Source organism: Hyla sarda, chromosome 1 (genome assembly GCF_029499605.1).
Source record: "Hyla sarda isolate aHylSar1 chromosome 1, aHylSar1.hap1, whole genome shotgun sequence".
Taxonomy (NCBI): Eukaryota; Metazoa; Chordata; class Amphibia; order Anura; family Hylidae; genus Hyla; species Hyla sarda.
This window is the reverse complement of record NC_079189.1, coordinates 538,184,825-538,210,239: the sequence shown is the minus strand read 5'-3', so window position 1 is coordinate 538,210,239 and position 25,415 is coordinate 538,184,825. Positions and strand designations below refer to the sequence as shown.

The 25,415-nt window shown below is 42.0% G+C and overlaps 1 protein-coding gene and 1 non-coding gene across 14 annotated transcripts in view; both read left to right on the top strand.

Moving 5' to 3' along the window:
• The window catches only part of PDE4D (phosphodiesterase 4D), an 846,931-nt gene that overhangs the window by 608,513 nt on the left and 213,003 nt on the right, over positions 1-25,415 (top strand). For all 13 annotated transcript variants that reach the window (XM_056540893.1, XM_056540998.1, XM_056540903.1 and 10 more), the window contains 3 exons: positions 6,785-6,821; positions 15,209-15,282; positions 21,264-21,313. In XM_056540893.1, coding sequence (XP_056396868.1) covers positions 6,785-6,821; positions 15,209-15,282; positions 21,264-21,313 — 161 coding nt within the window. The remainder of the gene's footprint in view (positions 1-6,784; positions 6,822-15,208; positions 15,283-21,263; positions 21,314-25,415) is intronic.
• On the top strand, positions 8,579-8,769 carry LOC130337309 (U2 spliceosomal RNA). Its single transcript, XR_008878227.1, has one exon. It is a non-coding gene; the product is annotated as a U2 spliceosomal RNA (small nuclear RNA).

The following is a 25,415-nucleotide window of genomic DNA, read 5'->3' as shown; positions in this document are numbered from 1 at the left end:
ATAAATATATATATATATATATATATATATATATATATATATGTATATATTAGAAGTATGCAAAGTAAGTTTCTCATCACACCACCATATAAGGTAGCGTGCCCTCTGATTGGGATTAATGCCAAGTCAGAATTCTCCCCAGAAGGGAAGAGATCCCATCTGCAGACAGCTGTTTCGTGGTGCTTGCCCCTCATTAGTACATAGCAGGGTTTTCTGGCTTGGCTGAGGATGAGAGACCTGTAGGGTCAGGGAGAGGCACCACTTCTGGTGTAGAACGGAGATTCAAAGAGGCCTTTAGCACTCCGTGGGCTTTCTGGTTAAGAAGTATGCAAAGTAAGTTTCTCATCACACCACCATATAAGGTAGCATGCCCTCTGATCAGCTCTGACTCTGGTTACAAAGTCTCAGAAGCTGATTGGGATTAATGCCAAGTCAGAATTATATATATATATATATATATATATATATATATATATATATATATATATATATGCAAAAAGAAAAAAAGAAAAATAGCCAGCACACCAACCTAATACATGGGTGCACACTGCTGTGGCAGATACAGAGTATACAAAAAACATTGCAGCAGCACACATTGGTCAAAAAATTGAGGCTATTAGCGCACTTTTTTGATCAAAAACGTGTCCCCCATCCACCACGGGGAGGTGGCCTCATTTAGGATGGGACCCTAACACACATTCTGAGCCTAACACTCAGATACCAACTCACCTCTGCTGGGCATATAGCCTCTGACTGGGTGACATGCTGGATCCATATACAATTTAAAACACCACCTGTGAGAAAGGGGGAGGGGTGCACATGTGTGTTAGGGTCCCATCCTAAATGAGGCCACCTCCCCGTGGTGGATGGGGGACAAGTTTTTGATCAAAAAAGTGCGCTAAGAGCCTCAATTTTTTGACCAATGTGTGCTGCTGCAATCTTATTTTTTGTATACTATATATATATATATATATATATATATATATTAGTGTTTTTGGGGGAAAAAATCATCCCACGATAAATTTTCAAATAAAAAAATACAAAAAAACATTCTTGGCATTACCACTTGTGGAATGGCCTAAACTATTAAAATATATTATTTATGATCCCACCAGAATTGCTGAATCTTGATCACATATATCGGAAAAAATCCCATCTGCCACAAAATGCTTCTGTTAAAAATTACAGATCACAAAGCAGAAATATTCCCCTTATATACAGACCTGTAGACAGGAAAATAGAAATTTGAAGGAGTGGGAATGAGGTGATTTAAGGCATATTTATTTAAAACAAATTGATGTAATTGTACTGACCCGAAGAATATATTTCAGTTTTAAGAGTGTCATTCTAAAAGACAAAAACGCCCAAAAGAGGGAAAATTGCCTTTATTTTTATTTTTTATTTCACCTTACATACAAAACAAGTCCTCATATAGGGTCTGTAGACAGAGGGTTACACGATTTGCATAACTCCCATTGACATTAGTAAGGGAGTTGTGTAAGCCCCACTAGCTATGCTATTTCTATAGCCACCAGAGTTACATAAACAGTGTAACTCCTAGTGATGGCCATTGAGGAAAACAATGCATTTTAGCTTTCCCCTAAATGGGGATGGGTAAATAAATGGGTAAATGGGTAAATAATTCATGTGTCCTCTGGTGGGCCATGGTTGGTAAAAAAAATCATCCTATGGTTACAATGCATTAGCGGCAGCTCTTCTAAACTGCACCAACCAAACACTTTTGTCATAAATTTCACCATTTAATATGTTCACTGTTAGGGTATGTTCACACTACCCATAATGAACGGAATCTCCGCTCGCAGAATTCCGCGAGCGGAGATTCCATTCTGGCCGCGCGGCACTGTTCCGTCACCATTGACGGCTATGCAGTGTTCGCGGACTTCCGCGCAAAGAATGAACATGTTCTTTCTTTGCGCGGAAAAGTTTCAGCGGCGGAATTGTCCACCGCTGAAATTCCGCAGTGTGAATGGGTATTGCGGAAGACCCATTCACACTGATGTTTATGTTCACAGCACGTAATTCCGTTCGCGGCATTCCGCTCACTGAATTCCGTGGGAATTACTTAGTGTGAACATACCCTAAAGGGTCACAGAAAAATGTGTCAGGGTTAAGAAGAAATGTCATTCATAAAATGTGCAACATAAAACGTAAACTTAGGTGAAGGTAAAACATTGAATGTGATAACAATCTGCTTGAATTATGGTTATTGTAATTTTTCTTTTATATTGTCATTTTTGTCACACAAAATCACACAACAATTTTTCATTTATTACTACTAGTTAACTTATCCAGCACCTGTGAAACTAAATGCTGTAGTAGAGGTATTGTCTGGTTTAGCAGGGCCCCCCAGAATAAATAGGGCTATTGTTTTAGTGTTGCAACAATGCTAATGGGTCTCTAAACTGCAGAACCAGGTTTCACCTATAGCAGCTACTTTTCCAGGGTCCTAACAGTGACTCCCCAATCTTAAATTCCCTCAGGACTTTGTGTTAGGGCAGAATAGGAAGAACAACCAGCAATCATCCAAGAAACAAATATGAGCCCATATCCATATAATTGGCAGTAATGAATAACTACATACCAAGGATGATATTTGCAAGATAACTTACACAAACACCATAGAAACACGGACCACATCACAAAACAACACAATTCCCAGAAACATTCAAACAGAAGTGGGTCAGGAACTAAAAGCAAAGCTAACAACAAAGCCAATTTGGCAGTCAAAACCAAATGCTAACTTTGTAACAAACAAACAGGAAAGAACAGAGAGCACAGACACTCAAAGTAACTAAACAGTATTACTGGCAGGTGCGTTAGGTACATGGATCCATTAAATAACCAAGGAACAAAACTCATTCAGCAACCAGATACACAAAAGATCTGGCATGGATCCATTCCCCTGGAAAAAAGCCAAAGCTTCTGCAGACAAATAAACACTATTAGAAAAAAAAACAAAAATAAATAAATAACGAGAGATACTGACATGGCATGATGGCCTTCCATGTGTAACAATTCTACTAAACAACTTTTATAAAGGGGCACTTCTATACTATTTAGCAAACATGGAAGAATTAATATTTTGTAACCCCCCCACACACACACACACACAAACATACACACACACACACAAACATATACACGCACACACACACACTCACACACACACACACACACCACTTAAAAAATACCCACAAAAACTGACCAAATCCAGTATACCGAGACCAGAACTAGCAATAATATCCCCATACAAGGGACACATAATTCCGCCACATCATAACTTGATAATAACACTATACAGTTATTAAATAAAATCCACTTCATACAGACCAATATTCCCACTTACAGTTACCATAGTGGTCACATACAGTTACATCAAGGGACTCACAGGTGACGACGTCTTGTCGGATCAGAACTGTTTACTCCTGTTTCTTCTCCATCTGGCCCGGGGCATCATGAAGACTGCTCCCAGCCAAGACTCCTCTTAAAAGCCAAAATATAGATAAAAAAGATTTTGGAAAATTGCCATTTTCCAAATAAAACACTGTAAAATAAATTGATATATATATATATATATATATATATATATATATATATATATATATATATATATATATCTCAATGGGTGAGATTTATCAAAAACTGTGCAGAGGAAAATTTGCTGAGTTGCCCATAACAACCAATCAGATCGCTTATTTCATTTTTAACAAGGCCTCTGCAAAATGAAAGAAGTGATCTGATTAGTTGCTATGGGCAACTCAGCAAATTTTCCTCTGTACAGTTTTTGATAAACCTCTCCTAATGTGTGTATGTATGTTCCAGCATCAAACAGCTGAAGATATTTCGATAAAACTTGGTATAAGTGTTACTTAGGCTGCTTTCACACTATAAAAATACCTCTGTTATATAAACGCCCGTTATAAAAACCCTGGAAATCGTCCGTTAAACGTGACGTGCATGCACTATTTCTCCCGTTACTATCGCCCGTCATAAAAACAACGGCCGTTATTAATAACGGGCAATAACGGGTTTAAAACGGCTATTAGATAAATCACATAGACTATAATGGGATTTTCTAATGGCCGTTAAGGATTTTCTAACGGCCGTTTAATGGCCGATTTTCAAGATTTTTATGACGGTTGTTCATCACGGATGAATTTTTATAGTGTGAAAGGGGCCTTTTATGTCAACTACAAACATATTATAGATAAATTAACCCTTTCCCACCCCCCATTTGTGAGGGTCAGCGTTTTTGTTTAAAGTCCCATGCAAGTCTATGGGAAATGTATTTTCCAGCATAACTTTCAAATGGCTGAAGATATTTTGATGAAACTTATTAAATGTTACTTTTATGTCAAATAAAAATATGAGATAGTTAAATTATCCCTAACCTACCCCCTTACGTGAAGGATGGGGTTTTTGTCTTAAGTCCCATGCAAGTACTTAGGACTTCCAGTAACTTACTTCAAGCTCTGCTCTGCATCTCCTGGTGAGTGTGTCAGTCAGGCCACACCCCTCCCGCATGCCACACCCCATGTCACAAAGCCACACCCACCATTTAAAACACACCCCTTTTATTTTTTACCCTTTTTGTGCATTGGTCTGACTTGCAAGTCATGCTCACTTCCACAAAAACCATGCCTCCTTCTATTTTCGGCCTACAATCTCTTCATCACAATTCAGCCCCACCTGAGGATGAGATATGAGGTCGAGGTATGAGAACGGGATGTGAGAATATAATATAAAGTCGGGATAAGAGGATGGGATATGGGGTTGGGATATGAGGACAAGTACTTCCTCCTATGTTGCTTTTCCTCCCCCACAAAGATTAGATAGGAAAAACTTTGCAACGCTGGGTACTCAGCTAGTAAATAAATAAATAAATATAAAGTAAGTAATAAATGAAGCAAACACATTAGGTATAACCGCATTTGTAATTGTCCAATCTGTTTAATGATTACATTCCTGATCATGCACTGTCAACGGCATAAATTTGCCAAAATTGCTGACTTTTGGTCATATCACGTTCCAGAAAAACTACAGTTTTTGGCCCAAAAAGTTAACCCTAAGGGTAATGTCACATGTGCGTTAAAATGGCACGTGTGATCCTACCCTAAGGCTTTGTTAACACAATTGAATTCTGCATGGAAATTCCGCAGCAGCAGAGTCCCATTGATCACAATGGGATTTTGCTGTGCTGTGCACACAACAGAATTTCCGATTTCAGAGAAGAAATGTCTATGCCTGCAGAGTCCACATGCAAATGCATTGCCGTCTTTGAGAAGGCTCATTTCTGAGTGGTCCCAGCACATGTTTTGCCAGCGTTCAGCTGTCGGGGCTATGTTCGCGCAAAAACTTTCCGTGAGGACATTGCCTGTGTGAATATAACCTAAGGCTACGTTTTCACTTGCCAGTTTTTATTTTTTTTTATTTTAAACTGCTCCTGCAGTTTTTGAGCCAAAGCGAGAAGTGTATACAAAAGAAATGGGAAATGGGAAGGAATTACACTTCTCCTTCCTCATGAATCTACTTCTAGCTTTGGCTTAGAAACTGCAGTAGCAATTCTCACAGAAAAACTGCCGAGTGGAAATGGCGCCTAAAGTTATAGTGTACAGCAATGAACAGATTTTTTTTTTCAAGTTTTCTATTTTTTTAAAATCATAAAACATAAATGATTGGTATTATTGTAATTGTACTCACCCAAAGAATAAAGTTAGGCTGTCAGTTTTACCGTATTGTAAAGTCCGAAAAAATTGATTACCCAACATAATGGTGCAATTCCATTTTTCGTGGCATTCAGGTCACACACCTGCAACCATAAAGGACCACCTGTTGACCCAGATAGGACAGAGGGCCCAGGAGGAAGGACTAGTCTGGCTCTTTGATGTGCTTGAGCGAGCCTTTCATCTAGGCCACTGCAGCTTCAGCGTATCCACCAGCTCCAGTTTCCAGACCCATCCGCACTGTTCGCCTCCCTACTTTCTGCTGTCTCTCAGATACATTTAACTTCTGTTCCTGAGAACACCCAGGAAGAAACCTAAACTGCCCAGAAATGATCCCCAAATGGCTATTTATTTTTTATTTTTTTGGGTGTGTGTGGGGTTGGTGGTTGGGGGATTTTGGGTCCTTTGCTTAAACCCTTCTCCTTATGTGGTCTGGTTTGCAGATTTGTATTGCCCAAATCAGGAAGTTTGGAATGTATGCACTTCCCCTCTACAGTCTCTAGAGCAGTGTTTCCCAACCAGTGTGCCTCCATTTGTTGCAAAACAACAACTTTTTAGCCTTAGCCTTTGGCCTAACAATTAAAGGGCGACTCCGCTGAAAACATCTTATCCCCTATACAAAGGACAGGGGATAAGATGTTAGATCGCGGGGTCCTGCCGCTGGGGACCCCCACGATCTCCAGGCCGGCATCAGTGGCGTCCGAAACATGGAAGCTTGCAGCTTCCGCGTTCTTAACGTCACGCCACGCCTCCTTCATTCATGTCTATGGGAGGGGGCTTGATGGCTAGTACATAGCTGTCACGCCTTCTCCCATAGACATGAATGGAGGGGGCGTGGCGGCCGGCATCGCCAGTCATCGGACACGGAGCAGAGTTCACTCTGTGCACCGAATAACAGGGGTGCCGCAGCAGAGAGTCCTCCTTTGGATAGGTGATAAGATGTTTTCAGCGGAGTACCCCTTTAAGGCCCCAAAGTATATGTTACTATATCTTTTATCTACATTTGCATGGTGTTCTAAATAGTTTTCTTTATTTTACAGACATGGAGATGACTTGATTGTAACACCATTTGCTCAGGTGAGTTGATGTTTTATATTAAACAGTATGATAACGTTTTAGCTAGGATGAATTTATCTCCCTTTTAGGCTATGTTCACAAAGCAGAATGTCTGCCTGGAAAGTTTCCGGGCAGAGATACAGCAGACAATGGGTGCCAGCAGAACATGCTGGTGCTAGGACCGCTCAGAAATGCCTCGTCTTCATAAACGGCAATGCATTTCCAAATGGATTCTGCAGAAAGAATTGACATGTCCGTTTTTTCTGCAGAGGCTGAAATTGACAGATGTTTCCACCTCAGAAATGCCGCTGTGTGCACGGTCCAGCAGAATAAACAATGGGACTCTTCTGCAACAGAATTTCCGAGCCAAATTTTTCCACTGGATTTTGCTCAAAATGTGAACATAACCTTAGATTCACTATTTTGTTCAACACTGAACTATGCTATATGTAAAAAAAAATGCTGGACAGGGTTGGCTGCATCTGGTCTTAGTGGAGAGATGTATAGAAGTTGTAAAGACAGCCATAAGATACTTGTGAATATGCCATAAAGACAAGAAAATGCAAAGGGGGGGGGGGGGGGAGATTTATCAAAACCTGTGTAGAGGAAAAGTTTACCAGTTGCCCATAGCAGCCAATCCAATTGCTTCTTTCATTTTTCAGAGGCCTTTTAAAGATGGAAGAAGCGATCTGATTAGTTGCTATGGGCAACTGGTCAACTTTCTCTCTACACAGGTTTTGATAAATCTCTCCCAAGGTTTTTATAATGTGAGAATTATTCAGATCACGCTTTAGGGCTACATTGGGCATATACAGTGGGGAAAAAATGCCACCAATTGTGCAAGTTCTCTCACTTAAAAAGATGAGAGGCCTGTCATTTTCATCATAGGTATACCTCAACTAGGAGAGACAGAATGGGAGGAAAGAATACAGGAAATCACATTGTAGGATTTCTAATGATTAATTGGTAAATTCCTCAGTAAAATAAGTATTTCTGACTCTCACAGACCTGTAACTTCTTCTTAAAGAGTCTCCTCTGTCCTCCACCCCTTACCTGTATTAATGGCACCTATTTGAACTTGTTATCAGTATAAAAGACACCTGTCCACAACCTCAAACAGTCACACTCTGAACTCCACTATGTCCAAGACCGAAGAGCTGTCGAAGGACACCAGAAACAAAATTGTAGACCTGCACCAGGCTGGGAAGACTGAATCTGCAATAGGCAAGCAGCTTGGTGTAAAGAAATCAACTGTGGGAGCAATTATTAGAAAATTGAAGACATACAAGACCACTGATAATCTCCCTCGATCTGGAGGTCCACACAAGATCTCACTGGTGTCAAGATGATCACAAGAATGGTGAGTAAAAATCCCAGAACCACACGGGGGGGACCTAGTGAATGACCTGCAGAGAGCCTGGACCAAAGTATCAAAGGCTACCATCAGCAACACTCTATGCCACCAGGGACTCAAATCATGCAGTGCCAGACATGCCCCCCTGCTTAAGCCAGTACATTTCAGGGCCCATCTGAAGTTTGCTAGAGAGCATTTGGATGATCCAGAAGAGCATTGGGAGAATGTCATATGGTCAGATGAAACCAAAGTAGAACTTTTTGGTAAAAACTCAACTCATGTTTGGAGGAGAAAGAATGATGAGTTGCATCCAAAGGACACCATACCTACTGTGAAGCATGGGGGGTGGAAACATTATGCTTTGGGCTGTATTTCTGCTAAGGGACCAGGACAACTGATCCATGTTAAGAAAAGTATAAATGGTATCGCTTCTCTGCCTTTTGGCTAAGATCAAGTGTAGTATCTGCTCTTATCAGTTTAATATCTGATATGTCCCCTATCTGGGGACAATATATTAAATGGATTTTTGAGAAAGAGGGCCGATTTCGAAGCTTGCTTCCATTGCCCTATGCATTGACCCAATATGTCGATATCTTTGGGTACAGTGCACCAAAAAAATAAATAAATAAATAAAAAGAAAATAATAAATGGCACCATGTATCGTGAGATTTTGAGTGAAAACCTTTTTCTATCAGCAAAGGCGTTGAAGATGAAACGTGGCTGGGTCTTTCTGCATGACAATGATCCCAAACACACCGCCCAGGCAATGAAGGAGTGGCTTTGTAAGAAGCATTTCAAGGTCTTGGAGTGGCCTAGCCAGTCTCCAGATCTCAACCACATGGAAAACCTTTGGAGGGAGTTGAAAGTCCGTGTTGGCCAGTGACAGCCCCAAAACATCACTGCTCTAGAGGAGATCTGCATGGAGGAATGGGCCAAAATACCAGCAACAGTGTGTGAAAACCCTGTGAAGACTTACAGAAAATGTTTGACCTTTTTTTTCTCATTCTGTCTCTCATAGTTGAGGTATATCTATGATGAAAATTACAGGCCTCTCTCAGTGGGAGAACTGGCACAATTGGTGGCTGACTAAAGACTAAATACTATTTTTCCCCACTGTATTTCAAAATACAGCTACAAAAAGCTATTCTGACATATACTGTGGTGAGGGTTGCCACCTTTCTTACAAAAAATACCAGTCATTCTAATTTGCATAATTAATTATATATGTGTGGAATCACAGGGTACACATATGCGGGGGAAGTTTTGTCCTATTTTGACCCCTATAACTTTTTATTTCTCCTTATACTGGCCTGTATGAGCTGAGGGCTCATTTTTTTTGCATTTTTAACAGTACTTTTGTTTTGATGTGACTTTTTGATCTCTCTTTTTTTTTTTTTTAATAAAATTTGGGAGTTGCAGTTAGTTACTAAGTACAACTCCCAGCATGTCCTGATACAGCCTGTGGCTCAGCAGCTGCCTCAGACTAAAACTACAACTCCCTGCATGTTGGAATATATAGTATTCCAACTGTCTGGACATGCTGGAAGTTGTAGTTTTGCAACAGCTTGGAGGCGCTCTGGTTGGGAAACACTGGTATAGTATATGGTGCAACATTCCAGGAGTTGGAGGATTGGTTGGATAAATACCGGCCTTTACATTGCCAGTATTCTTAGTATAAAAATACCGTCAGAGTGGTCAAAATACGGTCTGTGCCAGAAAAATACCGGCCAGGTGGCAACCCTAACTGTGGTGTACCCATGGCAAGCCTATTCACGTTTTAGACTGAACAAGGTCCACCTATGACCCTCTAGCAAGGTGACTGACCACCACAGTGCAGTGAAATGCCGGCGTAGTGATTGTGACACCACTGGGCTGGAGCTGTGCTGTATGCTTTGCTGTTGTTGGAATATACATTATTTCTATGAAACATATGATAGCAATAATAATGCAAAAAAGGCGACACGATTCAGACACATGTTGAGTAGTGTTGCTCGCGAATATTCGCAATGCGAATTTTATTCGCGAATATCGCATATTCGCGAATTCGCGAATATTCGCGAATATAGCACTATATATTCGTAATTACGAATATTCGTTTTTTTTTTGGTTTGTTTTTTTTTCACAGTACACATCACAGTGATCACACCTCTCTGCTTCCAGCCTGTGTGGTGTAAAGAAGGCTCTAATACTGTGTGAGACTGGCGTGCGAATTTTCGCATATGCGAAAATTAGCATATGCTAATTTTCACATATGCGAATTTTCATTTAATGTTAATTTTGAATATGTTAATTTTCGCATATGGTAATTTTAGCATACGCGAATATTCGCATTACGAAAATAAAAGGAGAATATTACGAATATGCGAATATTCACGAATATATGGCGAATATTCGTCCATATATTCGCGAATATTCGCGAATTCGAATATGGCCTATGCCGCTCAACACTAATGTTGAGGGGGTGGGAGGGAATCCAGTAATGCCCTATTCAGAGGAGAAGCCAGACCTTCCTTCATCTAAGGCACATGCACTTGTACCAGTGTAGGGTATAGTGTTAGTTGAAAGATATAATCGGACATGTGCACTATGCAAATTTCATTACGATTTTCGCATGGAAAAAAGGGAATATGCAAATTTCACAAACATAGGATGAATATTTGTCAATTTATTTGCGAAATATCACAAATTTGAATATGGCCCCTGTCGTTCATCACTACTGACAATGACTAGTGAATAGAAGAGATGATGGTGTAATCTAAGACATTTCTCTGACAATGCAATGCTGGTATTATATGGGTGTAGCTCCGACCTTGGCTGTCTACTGCTCACCACATTGCATTGTACTGTTGTGAGATTAGACGGTCTCTGGCTAATAAGGGGATTATAATAGTTCACTGATAACCTGATGTAAATGTATCGGGTTATGACAATTGCTATGTATAATAAATGTCCAGAGGAAACAGAAGACAGGAGCTCAGAGCGTGTATGCCATCCAAGACCCATTGGAGGTTAAATGCACCATCACGAAGTTTAGAGATTCTTATCTATATAGCGTCACAGTCTCACATATGACTTTCCCATAGACATAGGCTTCTTTAGAGAAGGAGGTCATCGCGGTCACTAAATTCAAACTGGAATGCAGGCTGTGCATACTATATATGTACAAAAACCATCAGAATACTACAGAGAACTTTTCTCGACTTCCCACTAATAAGTGGTGACCAAGACTTTACAGCCACATATTAGGTATAAAGGCAGACAGCAGGGGATCTATATCTTTGACGCTCATAGTCTAGAGGTCTTCCTGGGTATCGAGTTACCATAATCTATGTTATCGTAATATTCTCCCAGGAGGGTTTATAGCTGTGTTTTGTCTGTCTCAGTCTCTAATCCCACAAACCACAGACTTGCTCCACGTATTACAACATGACAGCATGTTAATGCATGTAGGATGCAATGCAGAATGTACAATCCAGTCTAATGATGCTTCCATAGATAAAATACATTCAGAAAGTCTTCAGACCTTTCACATTTTTTTCACATTTTCTTATGTTGCAGCCTAAAATAAAAGAAAATATCTAGTTTTCCTCCATTATTCTGCACTTAATACACCATAATGACAGTGAAAACAGAATGTAAGAAATCATTGCTAATTTTTTTTAAAAGGAAAAACTAAAGTTTTGCAGTGACATAAGTATTCAGACCCTTTACTCAGTACTTAAAGGGGTTATCCAGGAAAAATATTTTTTTTTTATATATCAACTGGCTCCAGAAAGTTAAACAGATTTGTAAATTACTTCTATTAAAAAAACTTAATCCTTTCAGTACTTATGAGCTTCTGAATTTTAGGTTGTTCTTTTCTGTCTAAGTAATCTCTGATGACACGTGTCTCGGGAACCGCCCAGTTTAGAAGAGGTTAACTATGGGAATTTGCTTCTAAACTGGGCGTTTCCGGAGACACGTGTCATCAGAGATTACTTAGACAGAAAAGAACAACCTTAACTTCAGAAGCTCATAAGTACTGAAAGGATTAAGATTTTTTAATAGAAGTAATTTACAAATCTGTTTAACTTTCTGGAACCAGTTGGTATATTAAAAAAAAGTTTTTTCCTGGAATACCCCTTTAAGCAAAAAATGCTTTTGATCAAAGCCACTGACGGTCGGATAAGCGATGCCCTGCTGCCACACCCACCCCTTGTATGTCAGTGCTGGGACCGCTGTGTGATTGACACACAGGTCCCAGCGCATGCGCCCTTCAGCTAATATAATGTGCGCGCCGCTGCGTGTCATCCAGCAAGCGCTCGCTCCCCCAGCGAGCGCTCACTCTCACCGCCATCTTCCTCCTCAGTGCTAGCTGGATGACACGTAGCGGCGTGCACATAAGATTAGCTGAAGGGCGCATGCGCTGGGACCTGTGTGTCAATCACACAGCAGTCCCTGCGCTGACATACAGGGAGTGGGTGTGGTGGCGGCGGGGCATCGTGTACCTCGCGCTACGCCTATCCGACCATCAGTGACTTTGATCAAAAGCATTTTTTGAAGTCATGAAAGGCTGCAAATATTAGGTAAAAACATTGCTATACCCACCACCTGCTCACAGTACAAAGGATGTGTGCAGGTTATTGCACCCACATTTCATGACAGTTGCGCTTTAAAGCCCCTTTGGCAGAAATTACAGCCTGCAGGCTTCTTGGGGATGAGGCCACAAGGTTTACACACCTGGATTTGTGGATTTTCTGCCATTCTTATCTGCAGATCCTCTAAAGCTCTGCCAGGTTGGATGGGGACCATTTTGAGGTCTCTCATGATGGTATTGGGCAGGTCATGAGCGGTGCCTGGAAAACCCCTTTAAAGTATAGGAAATATCCACTTGAGATATATCATTTTTACGCCCAAAATTCAGTGATAATTGATTGATAAAAATAAAAAAAAATATTATAACAGTCAGAAATTGGTTTTTCCAACGCAGAGTTTAATATATCCTATATAGATTAAGCATTAAATGATAACATTTTGGAAGTCTACAGCCACCACTAGGTAGAACTAACTGCCTACTGTTTGCAAAAACTCTCAGGCTGAAACAATATACATTGATCTGATTGAACTCTTTGGCCTCAATTCTAAGCACCACTCTCATCATACTAGGAGGTAACCAGGCACTGCTCCTTACCTGCCCAATACCATCATGAGAGACCTGAAAATGGTCCCCATCCAACCTGGAATAATTGTTGACTTATCTTCGACACCCGGCACCTCCGCTGATCAGCTGTTTTGGAGAATCAGAAGCTGTGTACCCAAAAGCTGTGTGCCGTTCATTGTGTTGTTGTGGATGGCGGGTTACTGTAGTTCAGCTTCTATTCACTTCAGTGGTAGCTGAGCTGCAGTAATGTGGCACTGCCACTACACAATAAACAGCCCTGCTTACTGTGAATTATGGGGTGCAGCAGCTCTCCGGAGCAGCTGATCAGCCGGGGTGCTGGGTGTCAAAGATAGGCCATTAATTACTTGAGCCCAAAAAACCCTTTTAACCCCTTAAGGACCAAGGACGTACCGGTACGTCCTTGGTCCTGCTCCTGTGATATAACGCAGGGTTACACGGTAGCCCCGCATCATATCACGGTGGGCCCGGCGTCATAGTGAAGCCGGGACCCGCCGCTAATAGCGCGCAGCGCCGATCGCGGCGCTGCATGCTATTAACCCTTTAGCCGCACGCTCGGAGCTGAGCCGCACGGCTAAAAGTGAGAGTAAAAGCTGCCGGTTAACTGAGTGGGCTGTTCGGGATAGCCGTTGCCAAATCGCGGCATCCCGAACAGCTGACAGGACAGCGGGAGGGCCCCTATCTGCCTCCTTGCTGTCCGATCGCCGAATGACTGCTCAGTGCCTGAGATCCAGGCATGAGCAGTCATGCGGCAGAATCATCGATCACTGGTTTCCTATGAGAAACCAGTGATCAATGATAAAGATCAGTGTGTGCAGTGTTATATGTCCCTATGGGAGCTATAACACTGCAAAAAAAAAGTGGGAAAAAAAAGTGAATGAATATCATTTAACCCCTTCCCTCACCCCCCTTTTCCCATAAAAAAAAAACACAGTGTAAATAAAAATAAAATAAACATATACGGTCAATGGCGTACGCGCAAAAAAAATCCAAAGTCCAAAATAGTGCATTTTTGGTCACTTTTTATATCATTTAAAAATGAATTAAAAGTGATCAATAAGTCCTATAAATGCCAAAATGGTACCGTTAAAAACTTCAGATCACGGCGCAAAAAATGAGCCCTGTTATCGCACCATACACGGAAAAATAAAAAAAAGTTATAGGGGTCAGAAGATGACAATTTTAAACGTATTAATTTTCCTGCATGTAGTTATGATTTTTCCAGAAGTCCGACAAAATCAAACCTATATAAGTAGGGTATCATTTTAACCGTATGGACCTACAGAATAAATATCAGGTGTCATTTTTACCGAAAAATGTACTACGTAGAAACCGAAGCCCCTAAAAGTTACAAAACAGCGTTTTTAAAAAAATGTTGTCGCACAATTATTTTTTTTCCTGTTTCACCGTAGATTTTTGGGCAAAATTACTGATGTCATTACAAAGAAGAATTGGTGGCGCAAAAAATAAGCAATCATATGGATTTTTAGGTGCAAAATTGAGAGTTATGATTTTTTTAAAGGCAAGGAGCAAAAAACGAAAATGCAAAAACGGAAAAAACCCCGTTCCTTAAGGGGTTAAAGGGGTATCACCATTTCAGCAAATAGGCCACATAGTTTTAGTTCTGTTCAGATGCCCCTAACAGTGATCACCACCTAGTGGTAATTTAGAAGAATACACATAAATGTTGCAAATGTGTCAAAACCAATATTATATAAAAAGTGTGGAGTGTTAGACATTGCAAAACTACAACTCCCAGCATGCCCGGACAGCCAGCGACTTCCCCATGAATAAATGTAAATGTAAAGTTTTACCATCTTGATTTCTCATATATCTCGTATTGACAGTGTAGTGTTATTGTATACATCATCTGACATTCATGCATTCATCTTCCAGGTACTGGCCAGTCTCCGTACTGTAAGGAATAATTTTGCTGCACTAACCAACATGCAAGATCGAGCACCCAGCAAGTAAGTGATGATCGCCATACCCACCGATGTCCATGTCAAAATGTAATTCTACCCTTCTCGAAACGTCACTCTGCACTATGTACGGGTTCACACTGTACACAATCATTTTCACATATTAAAGCTTCTTAAAGGGGCAGAAACATGCCTCTCTCCATGTTCTTTATGGTCTGTCCTATATCCAATCTGCCCCATAAGCTATCCATTTTGTGTTTTTATGGCTTTTCTGTTTTGATTAAAACATTGCAATATTTGGCGTCTGGTTCTTGTTACAGAAATAAAAAAAACACTGAGGTGACCATGCAGGGCCAGCATAACATAACACAGAAGAAGAATAAAGGGAAAGCGCCTGTCTAATAGTATGGCGATGACACAATCCCATGGTAAACATACTTGGCCATGAGGCCCATATGGTCTCTTTAAGGATCTATTCACATGTACAGTATCCTTCAGTGCAAATTTTTGATGCATAGGATTTGAAGCTGTAGATTTTATGCTGCAGACTACAATGTAAGCTAAATGACTGAACACAGCTCCAGATCTGCAGCTTCAAATCCTGCACATCAAATATGTGCAGATTACTGTATGTGTGAATACACCCTTAGGGTAGGGTCACACACAGTGTATACGCAGCGGATCTCACGCTATGCTAAATCTGCAGCACAGTGGGAAATACACTGCATATTCTCCTATGAGCAGACACACAGGGCTATCCGGCAGCAGCCCTGTGTGTGCAGTGAGGAATGGAGGCAGGGCTAACTCGCCAATGTTACTGTGGCACGCAACCCTACCTCCAAACCTCACTGTGCTTGTTCAGTCCTCTGGTGGAATGCCATTTGCAAAAACTTTTATAATGTAGATAATAATATTATATGTATATTTGTGGGAAAGGCCCTTTGAGTACAGTTAGATGACGTGTATTATAGAGATCTTAAAAAAAAAAAGCGGCAGTGGTATGACACTTATCCCCTATCCACAGGTTAGGGGATAAGTGTTTGATTGCGGGGGGTCCGACCTCTGGGACCCCCCACGATCTCCCTAACGGGGCACCGCCATTAGCGCTCATGGTGAGCGCTAAGGCGCGTAGCGTCAACCTAGAGGTCGACGGTGATGCCCCATCTCCTCCCTGTCCCCATACAGTTCTATGGGGGAGGCAGGGAGGCACGAACGCCTCCCCGCCTCTCCCATAGAGATGTATGGAGGAGGCATGCCGGCTGCAACGTCATGCTGCAGCCGGCACGCCCCCTGCACAGGACAGCCGCTGCCCCGTACAGGAGATCACAGGGGGTCCCAGCGGTCGGACCCCCTGCGATCAAACACTTATCCCCTATCCTGTGAACATGACTAGCCTGGCATTTTATTTTACAGTCTCCACATTTTACATAAAGGGTTTTGTCTGGGTACATCGATTAAAAAAATAAAATAAAATACTTAAAAGAAATCTCAGAATGGTGTAAAATAATAATAAAGCCATATTTGCTTTACTGATCCCCTGCAACTCCCATTCTAAAGCTTTCATGATCTCACTGGACTATGTACTTCCTGGTCCCAACATGGACATGTGACTACTTCAGCCAATCACCGGCTGTTGCAGTCAGCAATTGGCTGTAGTGGTAACATGTCCATGTCAATAGGTACCAGGATGTACAGAGACCTGTGAGACTCTGAAAGCATCGAAACAGAAGCGATTAGAGATTTGTAAGGAGAGTATGACTTATTTTACTTTGTTACTTTTTATGATATGTATTTCTCTATATATTATATACAGTCATGGCTGTAAATGTTGGCACCCCTGACATTTTTCTAGAAAATTAAGTATTTCTCACAGAAAAGGATTGCAGTAACACATGTTTATTCCCTTTGTGTGTATTGGAGCTAAACCAAAAAAAGGGAAGAAAAAAAGCAAATTGGACATAATGTCACACCAAACTCCAAAAATGGGCTGGACAAAATTATTGGCACCCTTTCAAAATTGTGGATAAATAAGATTGTTTCAAGCATGTGATGCTCCTTTAAATTCACCTGGGGCAAGTAATAGGTGTGGGCAATATAAAAATCACACCTGAAAGCAGATAAAAAGCAGAGAAGTTCACTTAGTCTTTGCATTGTGTGTCTGTGTGCCACACTAAGCATGGACAACAGAAAGAGGAGAAGAGAACTGTCTGAGAACTTGAGAATACATCAAAATATCAAATAAAGATAGATAGTGCCTAAAACATAGATAGATAGTGGGTTCACACCACGTTTTTCAAGTACGGTTCCTGTATACATTTTCATAATAGAAAACATATGGAACCGTATTGAAAACCATATACGTAGACAAACAATTGAAAACCGTATACATAGACAAACATGCATCCGGCTGCGTGCAGTTTGCTTGCAATATGTTTTTTTCCTGTACTCAAAACCGTGGTTGACCACAGTTTTGTCTCCGGGTTAAAAACCGTATTGCAACCGCATACTTTTTTTTAACAATGGGAAACGCACATGTATATGTTTCCATACGGGAAACCGTATATGGTTTTTACTTTGCACATGCCCACTTGCGTCCTAAAGTAAAAAAAAAAATAATAATTATTTATTTTAAATAACATTTTCAAAAATTTATGTTTTTAAGAAAAATAAAAATTGACGGAACCGTATGCACTTTTAAAAACAGTATATGGTTTACAAACGCATCCGGTTTACTTTTCCCCATATGTCTCCATATGGTTCCATCCGTTTTTTTTTATGCCATACGGTTTTCTTTAGAAAAACTGATTGAAAACAGTTTGGTAAAAACGTGGTGTGAACCCAGCCTGAGGCTGGGTTCACACCACGTTTTTGCCATGCTGTTTTCAATCATTTTTTCTAAAGAGAACCATATGACAAAAAAAACGGATGGAAACGTATGGGAAAAAGTAAACCGTATGCGTTTTTAAATCCTATACTATTTTTAAAAGTGCAGTTAAAAGTACGGTTTCGTCCGTTTTTATTAAAAAAAACATACATTTTAGAAAATTTTATTTAAAATAAATGAATTTTTTTAAATTTCAACTTTAGAATGCAAATACGCATGTGCAAAGTAAAAACTGTATATGGTTTCCCGTATGTGCATTTCCCATTCATGTCCATGTTAGAAAAAAACAATTCATTTGCGGTGGCAATCTGGTTTTTAACCCGTAGACAAAACCATGGTCAACCATGGTTTTGAGTATGGAAAAAAAAACGTATTGCAAGCAAACCGTACGCAACCGGATGCATCCGGCTGCATACAGTTTTCAATGGTTTGTCTATGTATACGGTTTTCAATACGGTTCCATACATTTTCTATAACGAAAACGTATACGGGAAACGTGTACTTGAAAAATGTGGTGTGAACCCACCCTTACTGTATATTGCAGCATAATATAATAATAATAATAATAATAATAATAATAATGCACACAGGAATTCTCCAATAACTTAGTACTAGCTTGGCTATATAGATACTCAGCAAGAGACTTGAGAACCAAAATTGTGGAATAATATCAACAATCTCAAGGTTACAAGGCCATCTCCAGAGATCTAGATTTGCCTTTGTCCACAGTGCGCAACATTATCAAGAAGTTTGCAACCCATGGTACTGTAGATAATCTCCCTGAGTGTGGATGGAAGAGAAAAATTGAAGAAAGGTGTCAACGCAGGATAGACCGGATGGTGGATAAGCAGCCCCAAACAAGTTCCAATGATATTCAAGCAGTCCTGCAGGCTCAGGGAGCATCAGTGTCAGCGCAAACTATCCGTCAACATTTAAATGAAATGAAACGCTATGGTAGGAGACCCAGGAGGACCCCACTGCTGACACAGAAATATAAAAAAGCAAGACTACATTTTGCCAAAATGAACTTGAGTAAGCCAAATTCCTTCTGGGAAAACGTCTTGTGGACAGATGAGACCAAGATAGAGCTTTTTGGTAAAGCACATCATTCTACTGTTTACCAAAAACGGAATGAGGCTTACAAAGAAAAGAACACAGTACTTACAGTGAAATATGGTGGAGGTTCAATGATGTTTTGGGGTTGTTTTGGTGCCTCTGGCACTGGGTGCTTTGTGCGCAAGGCATCATGAAATCTGAGGATTACTAACGGATTTTGGGTTGCACTATACAGTCCAGTATCAGAAAGCGGAGTTTGCGTCCGAGATCTTGGGTCTTCCAGCAGGACAATAACCCCAAACATATGTCAAAAAGCACCCAGAAATGGATGGCAACAAAGTGCTGGAGAGTTCTGAAGTTGCCAACAATGAGTCCAGATCTAAATCCCACTGAACACCTGTGGAGAGATCTTAAAATTGCTGTTGGGAAAAGGCGCCCTTCTATTAAGAGAGACCTGGAGCAGTTTGCAAAGGAAAAATGGTCCAACATTCTGACTGAGAGGTGTAAGAAGCTTATTGATGGTTATAGGGAGTGACTGATTTTAGGGTGTGCAACCAAATATTAAGTTAAGGGTGCCAATAATTTTGTCCAGCCCATTGTTGGAGTTTGGTGTGACATTATGCCCAATTTGCTTTTTTTCCTCCCTTCTTGGTTTTGTTCAAATATACACAAAGGGAATAAACATGTGTATAGGATGGCACATCAATGTGAGCTTGGGCAAGAAGGTTTACTGTGTCTGTCAGCATAGTGTCCAGAGCATGGAGGTGCTACCAGGAGACCAGTACATCAGGAGATGTGGAGGAGGCTGTAGGAGGGCAACAACCCAGCAGCAGGATCTCTACCTCTGCCTTTGTGCAAGGAGGAGCAGGAGGAGCACTGCCAGAGCCCTGCAAAATGACATCCAACAGGCCATAAATGTGCATGTGCCCACTCAAATGGTCAGAAACAGAGAGAGTGGTATGAGAGCCTGGTGTCCAAAGGTGGGGGTTGTGCTTACAGCCCAACACCATGCAGGACGTTTGGTATTTGCCCAAGATTGGCAAATTTGCCACTGGCGCGCTGTGCTCATCACAGATGAAAGCAGGTTCACACTGAGCACATGAGAGACGTGACAGAGTCTGGAGACGCCATGGAGGACGTTCTGCTGCCTGCAACATCCTCCAGCATGACCGGTTTGGTGGTGGGTCAGTCATGGTGTGGGGTGGCATTTCTTTGGGGGGCCACACAGCCCTCCATGTGCTTGCCAGAGGTAGCCTGAGTGCCATTAGGTACCGAGATGAGATCCTCAGACCCCTTGTGAGGCCATATGCTGGTGCATTTGGCCCTCCGTTCCTCCTAATGCAAGACAATGCTAGACCTCATGTGGCTGGAGTGTGTCAGCAGTTCTTGCAAGAGGAAGGCATTGATGCTATGGACTGGCCCGCCCATTCCCTAGACCTGAATCCGATTGAGCACATCTGGGACATTGTGTCTCACTTCATCCACCAACGCCACATTGCACCACAGACTGTCCAGCAGTTGGCGGATGCTTTAGTCCAGGTCTGGGAGGACATCTCTCAGGAGACCATCCACCACCTCATTAGGAGCATGCCCAGGCATTGTAGGGAGGTCATACGGGCACGTGGAGGCCACACACACTACTGAGCCTCATTTTGACTTGTTTTAAGGACATTACATCAAAGTTGGATCAGCCTGTAGTGTGGTTTTCCACTTTGAATTTGAGTGTGACTACATATCCAGACCTCCATGGGTTGATAAATTTGATTTCCATTGATAATTTTGTGTGATTTTGTTGTCAGCACATTCAGCTATGTAAAGACGAAAGTATTTCATATGATTTGTTCATTCATTCAGGTCTAGGATGTGTTATCTTAGTGATCCCTTCATTGTTTTGAGCAGTATATATATATATATATATATATATATATATATATATCTATCAGTAATTAAGCTACATAGCCAGCAGATGGTGCTGCTGCTTCGTTCTTACAGTAGATTCCCTGTAAAGTTTTCCCTAAAGTTTTCTTTTCTTTCAGTCCTGTTATGTCTTAGCTCCTTTTTAATAGCTTCTGTTTTGTCTTATTTATAGAAGATCGACAATGTGTAACCAACCATCCATCAACAAAGCAAGTATACCAGGTAAGACCGATCTCCTGGTGACATGCGCATTCTTCTACAAGTCCAGACATCCATTTTTCTGCCAGAAAGAATTCAGAAATGTTACACCGTGTGTTCCTTATTCATAGATGCCAAATGAATCTCTAGGACACTACTTGGTGCTAATGGATATGTTTTCCGATTTTTATAATTAGTTTTCTTAGTTTGGGATACTCCTAGGAATATGTCATTTCACACGTATTCTGTCCTTATACTCGTGTCTGCCACATCTGTGATCACATAATATTGGGTACAAAAATACAGAATGTTTGTGACATTTGCTTCAGTAATTTTTATAGGCTTATATTCTCAGATGAGGAAATCTCGGAGGTGTTGCTTTGGTTGTAGACCCTAATGAGAAGATTACTTCTAGGCCTCCATCTTACATGGTTACATCTTACTGCATTTTTTTCTTTTTCTTGGAACAGCGCCACACCTTTCTTTGGATTGTGTCTGGTATTACAGCTTAGCTTCATTGAGGTGAATGGGGCTGAGCTGCATTGCCACTTCCAACCTGTGGACAAGTGTAGTGCTGTTTCCGAAAGGAGCAACAATTGTTTTCCAATCCTATACAACCCCTTTAAAGATGACATGCTGTGAAGAATATATATATATATATATATATATATATATATATATACCGTATTTATCGGCGTATAACACACACTTTTTAGGCTAAAATTTTTAGCCTAAAGTCTATGTGCGTGTTATACGCCGATACACCCCCAGGAAAGGCAGGGGGAGAGAGGCCGTCGCTGCCCGCCTCTCTCCCCCTGCCTTTCCTGGGGTATAGAGCCCTGGTGCCGGCCCTTCTCTCCCTCTGGCTATCGGCGCCGCTGCCCGTTCTGTCCCCCTGACTATCGGTACCGGCGCCGACAGCCAGGGGGAGAGAAGGGGCAGCGGCACCCATTGCCGGCGCCGCTGCCCCATTGCCTCCCCCCATCCCCGCTGGCATAATTACCTGTGACCGGGGTCGGGTCCGCGCTGCTGCAGGCCTCCGGCGTGCGTCCCCTGCGTTGTTGCTATGCACGGCGTGGCGCACTGACGCCATGCACCGTGCAGTGCAGCGCATAGCAACGACGCAGGGGACACACGCCGGAGGCCTGCAGCAGCGCGGACCCCGGCAACAGGTAATTATGCCACCGGGGATCGGGGGAGGCAACGGGGCAGCGGCGCCGGCAATGGGTGCCGCTGCCCCTTCTCTCCCCCTGGCTGTTGGCGCCGCTTCTCTCCCCCTGGCTATCGGCGCCGGCAATGGGGCGCCGGCACCGATAGTCAGGGGGACAGAACGGGCAGCGGCGCCGATAGCCAGGGGGAGAGAAGGGCCGGCAGCAGGGCTCTAGACCCCAGGAAAGGCAAGGGGAGAGAAGCGGGCAGCGACGGCCTCTCTCCCCCTGCTTTTCCTGGGGGTGTATCAGGGTATACACGCGCACACACGCACCCTCATTTTACCATGGATATTTGGGTAAAAAACTTTTTTACCCAAATATCCTTGGTAAAATGAGGGTGCGTGTTATAGGCCGGTGCGTGGTATACCCCGATAAATACGGTATATATATATATAGTATTTGCATAGTGCTATAGCTCTAGTATGGTGATTACGTTATTGGATGAGAAGCCATTGTTTCATTGCACTAGTGTCTTCTGCTGCTTTCAGATGTGGTTTGGTGGACCTCAGGCCTTCAGTTATTGGAGTTTGGTTGCTAGGTTTATGTATGGCCGGTCTGCTATACGGGTATTTACACAGGTACTTTGGGGGAAATTTCTTAAAACCTGTGCAGAGGAAAAGTCGACCAGTTGCCCATAGCAACCAATCAGATTGCTTCTTTTATGTTTGAAAAGTCCTCTAAAAAAAATTAAAGAAGCAATCTGGTTGCTTTGGGAAACTGGTCAACCTTTCCTCTTCACAGGTTTTGATAAATCTCCCCATATATATGCTGTGGATTTTCTGCTACAAATTTTATCTTGACTTACCAGCAGAAAATCTGCAGCAAATTTAATACGTGTGAACATACACTACTAGTGGGAGATGTTTTGGGGAAATGCTGCCCCATCAGAAATGCTTGGTATGTCCCATCTTTTTTTTTTTTTTCCCCAATTTTCTCTGATTGTAGAATTGGAACTTACAATCAACATCAGACAATGGAAACATTAGGGCCGATGCACACTACGGAATTTCTGCTAGTGAAAATTCTGGTGCAGCTGCCTCCCATTGTCTTCAGTGGAATTCTGCTTCACTGTGAACACTGCGGAATTTCCATGGCAGAAATTCAAATTTTGTACACCACAATGAACATGTACACTCTATTGGCGAAAACTGCTCAGAAATGCATTGCCATCAATAACAATGACACATGTCCGAGCAGTCCTAATCAGAATGAGCATTTTACTGGTAAAACATCTGTATTACTGAAGTGCATGCACTGACTTGCTCTCTGGTAGCGCCTCCCTACAGTATGGGAAGGTACTATATGTTCTGTATTACTCTTTACCTGTATTACTGAAGTGCATGCACTGACTAGCTGTCTGGTAGCGCCCCCTACAGTACAGGGAGGTACTACATGATCTGTACTACTCTTTACCTGTATTACTGAAGTGCATGCACTGACTAGCTGTCTGGTAGCGCCCCCTACAGTACAGGGAGGTACTACATGATCTGTACTACTCTTTACCTGTATTACTGAAGTGCATGCACTGACTAGCTGTCTGGTAGCACCCCCTACAGTACAGGGAGGTACTACATGATCTGTACTACTCTTTACCTGTATTACTGAATTGCATGCACTGACTAGCTGTCTGGTAGCGCCCCCTACAGTACAGGGAGGTACTACATGATCTGTACTAGTCTTAAACTGTATTACTGAAGTGCATGCACTGACCAGCTGCCTGGTAGCGCCCCCTACAGTACAGGGAGGTACTACATGATCTGTACTACTCTTTACCTGTATTACTGAAGTGCATGCACTGACTAGCTGTCTGGTAGCGCCCCCTACAGTACAGGGAGGTACTACATGATCTGTACTACTCTTTACCTGTATTACTGAAGTGCATGCACTGACTAGCTGTCTGGTAGCGCCCCCTACAGTACAGGGAGGTACTACATGATCTGTACTACTCTTTACCTGTATTACTGAAGTGTATGCACTGACTGGCTGTCTGGTAGCGCCCCCTACAGTACAGGGAGGTACTACATGATCTGTACTAGTCTTAACCTGTATTAGTGAAGTGCATGCACTGACCAGCTGTCTGGTAGTGCCCCCTTTAGTACAGGGAGGTACTGCATGTTCTGTACTACTCTTTATCTGTGCCAGGGTTGGTTGCTCCTTTGGACACCAGGTAAGGGGCGGCTCCATTTTACTTTTTTAGGACACTGTGTACTGTACAGGACCCTGAAGAAGCTCCTGTCCTCTACATAGACAGTGATTTACAGCTCCCAGCAGAACTTTATAAATAAGGACTTGCTTTATCTGTATTAGTTATCTATTTATTTATTTATTTATTTATTTAAAAACCACATAGGAGAATGAAAAGACAGAGCACTGACCGTATTGCTGCAGCAGATTTTCTTTATTCTTGTTCCGTGTAGGTTACATGTGAAGGGGAGAGCGGACTGGCAGGCAGACCTTCCGGCAACGGACCGTATCACGCGTTAGCGCTTCCTCAGGCCATATGACCTTTGGACATAGGGTCTTAGGAAGCGCTAACGCGTGATACGGTCCGTTGCCCGAAGGTCTGCCTGCCAGTCCGCTCTCCCCTTCACATGTAACCTACACGGAACAAGAATAACTGATATTGTAACTTGAGGGACCTCTGTATATTTCACGCAGTCTCGAACGTGGTGTGCACAGTGTGTATGTTTGCAAATCAGCTTTGTGAATGTTAAAGATCTGTGATGTAAATAAATGAGCTGTGCCAAGTCACAAAATAACATTGAGATACATAAAGCACTGACCTCTTCATAGGTAGATTTGACAGTTCGGTTGTTGTACTGAATGATGTCCACTAGATGTCAGCAGAGAGCTACAGATCTTAGTTTTGTGCGGTGAAGTTAATGGAGGATTGCATGGTAGATGATTGCTGGATC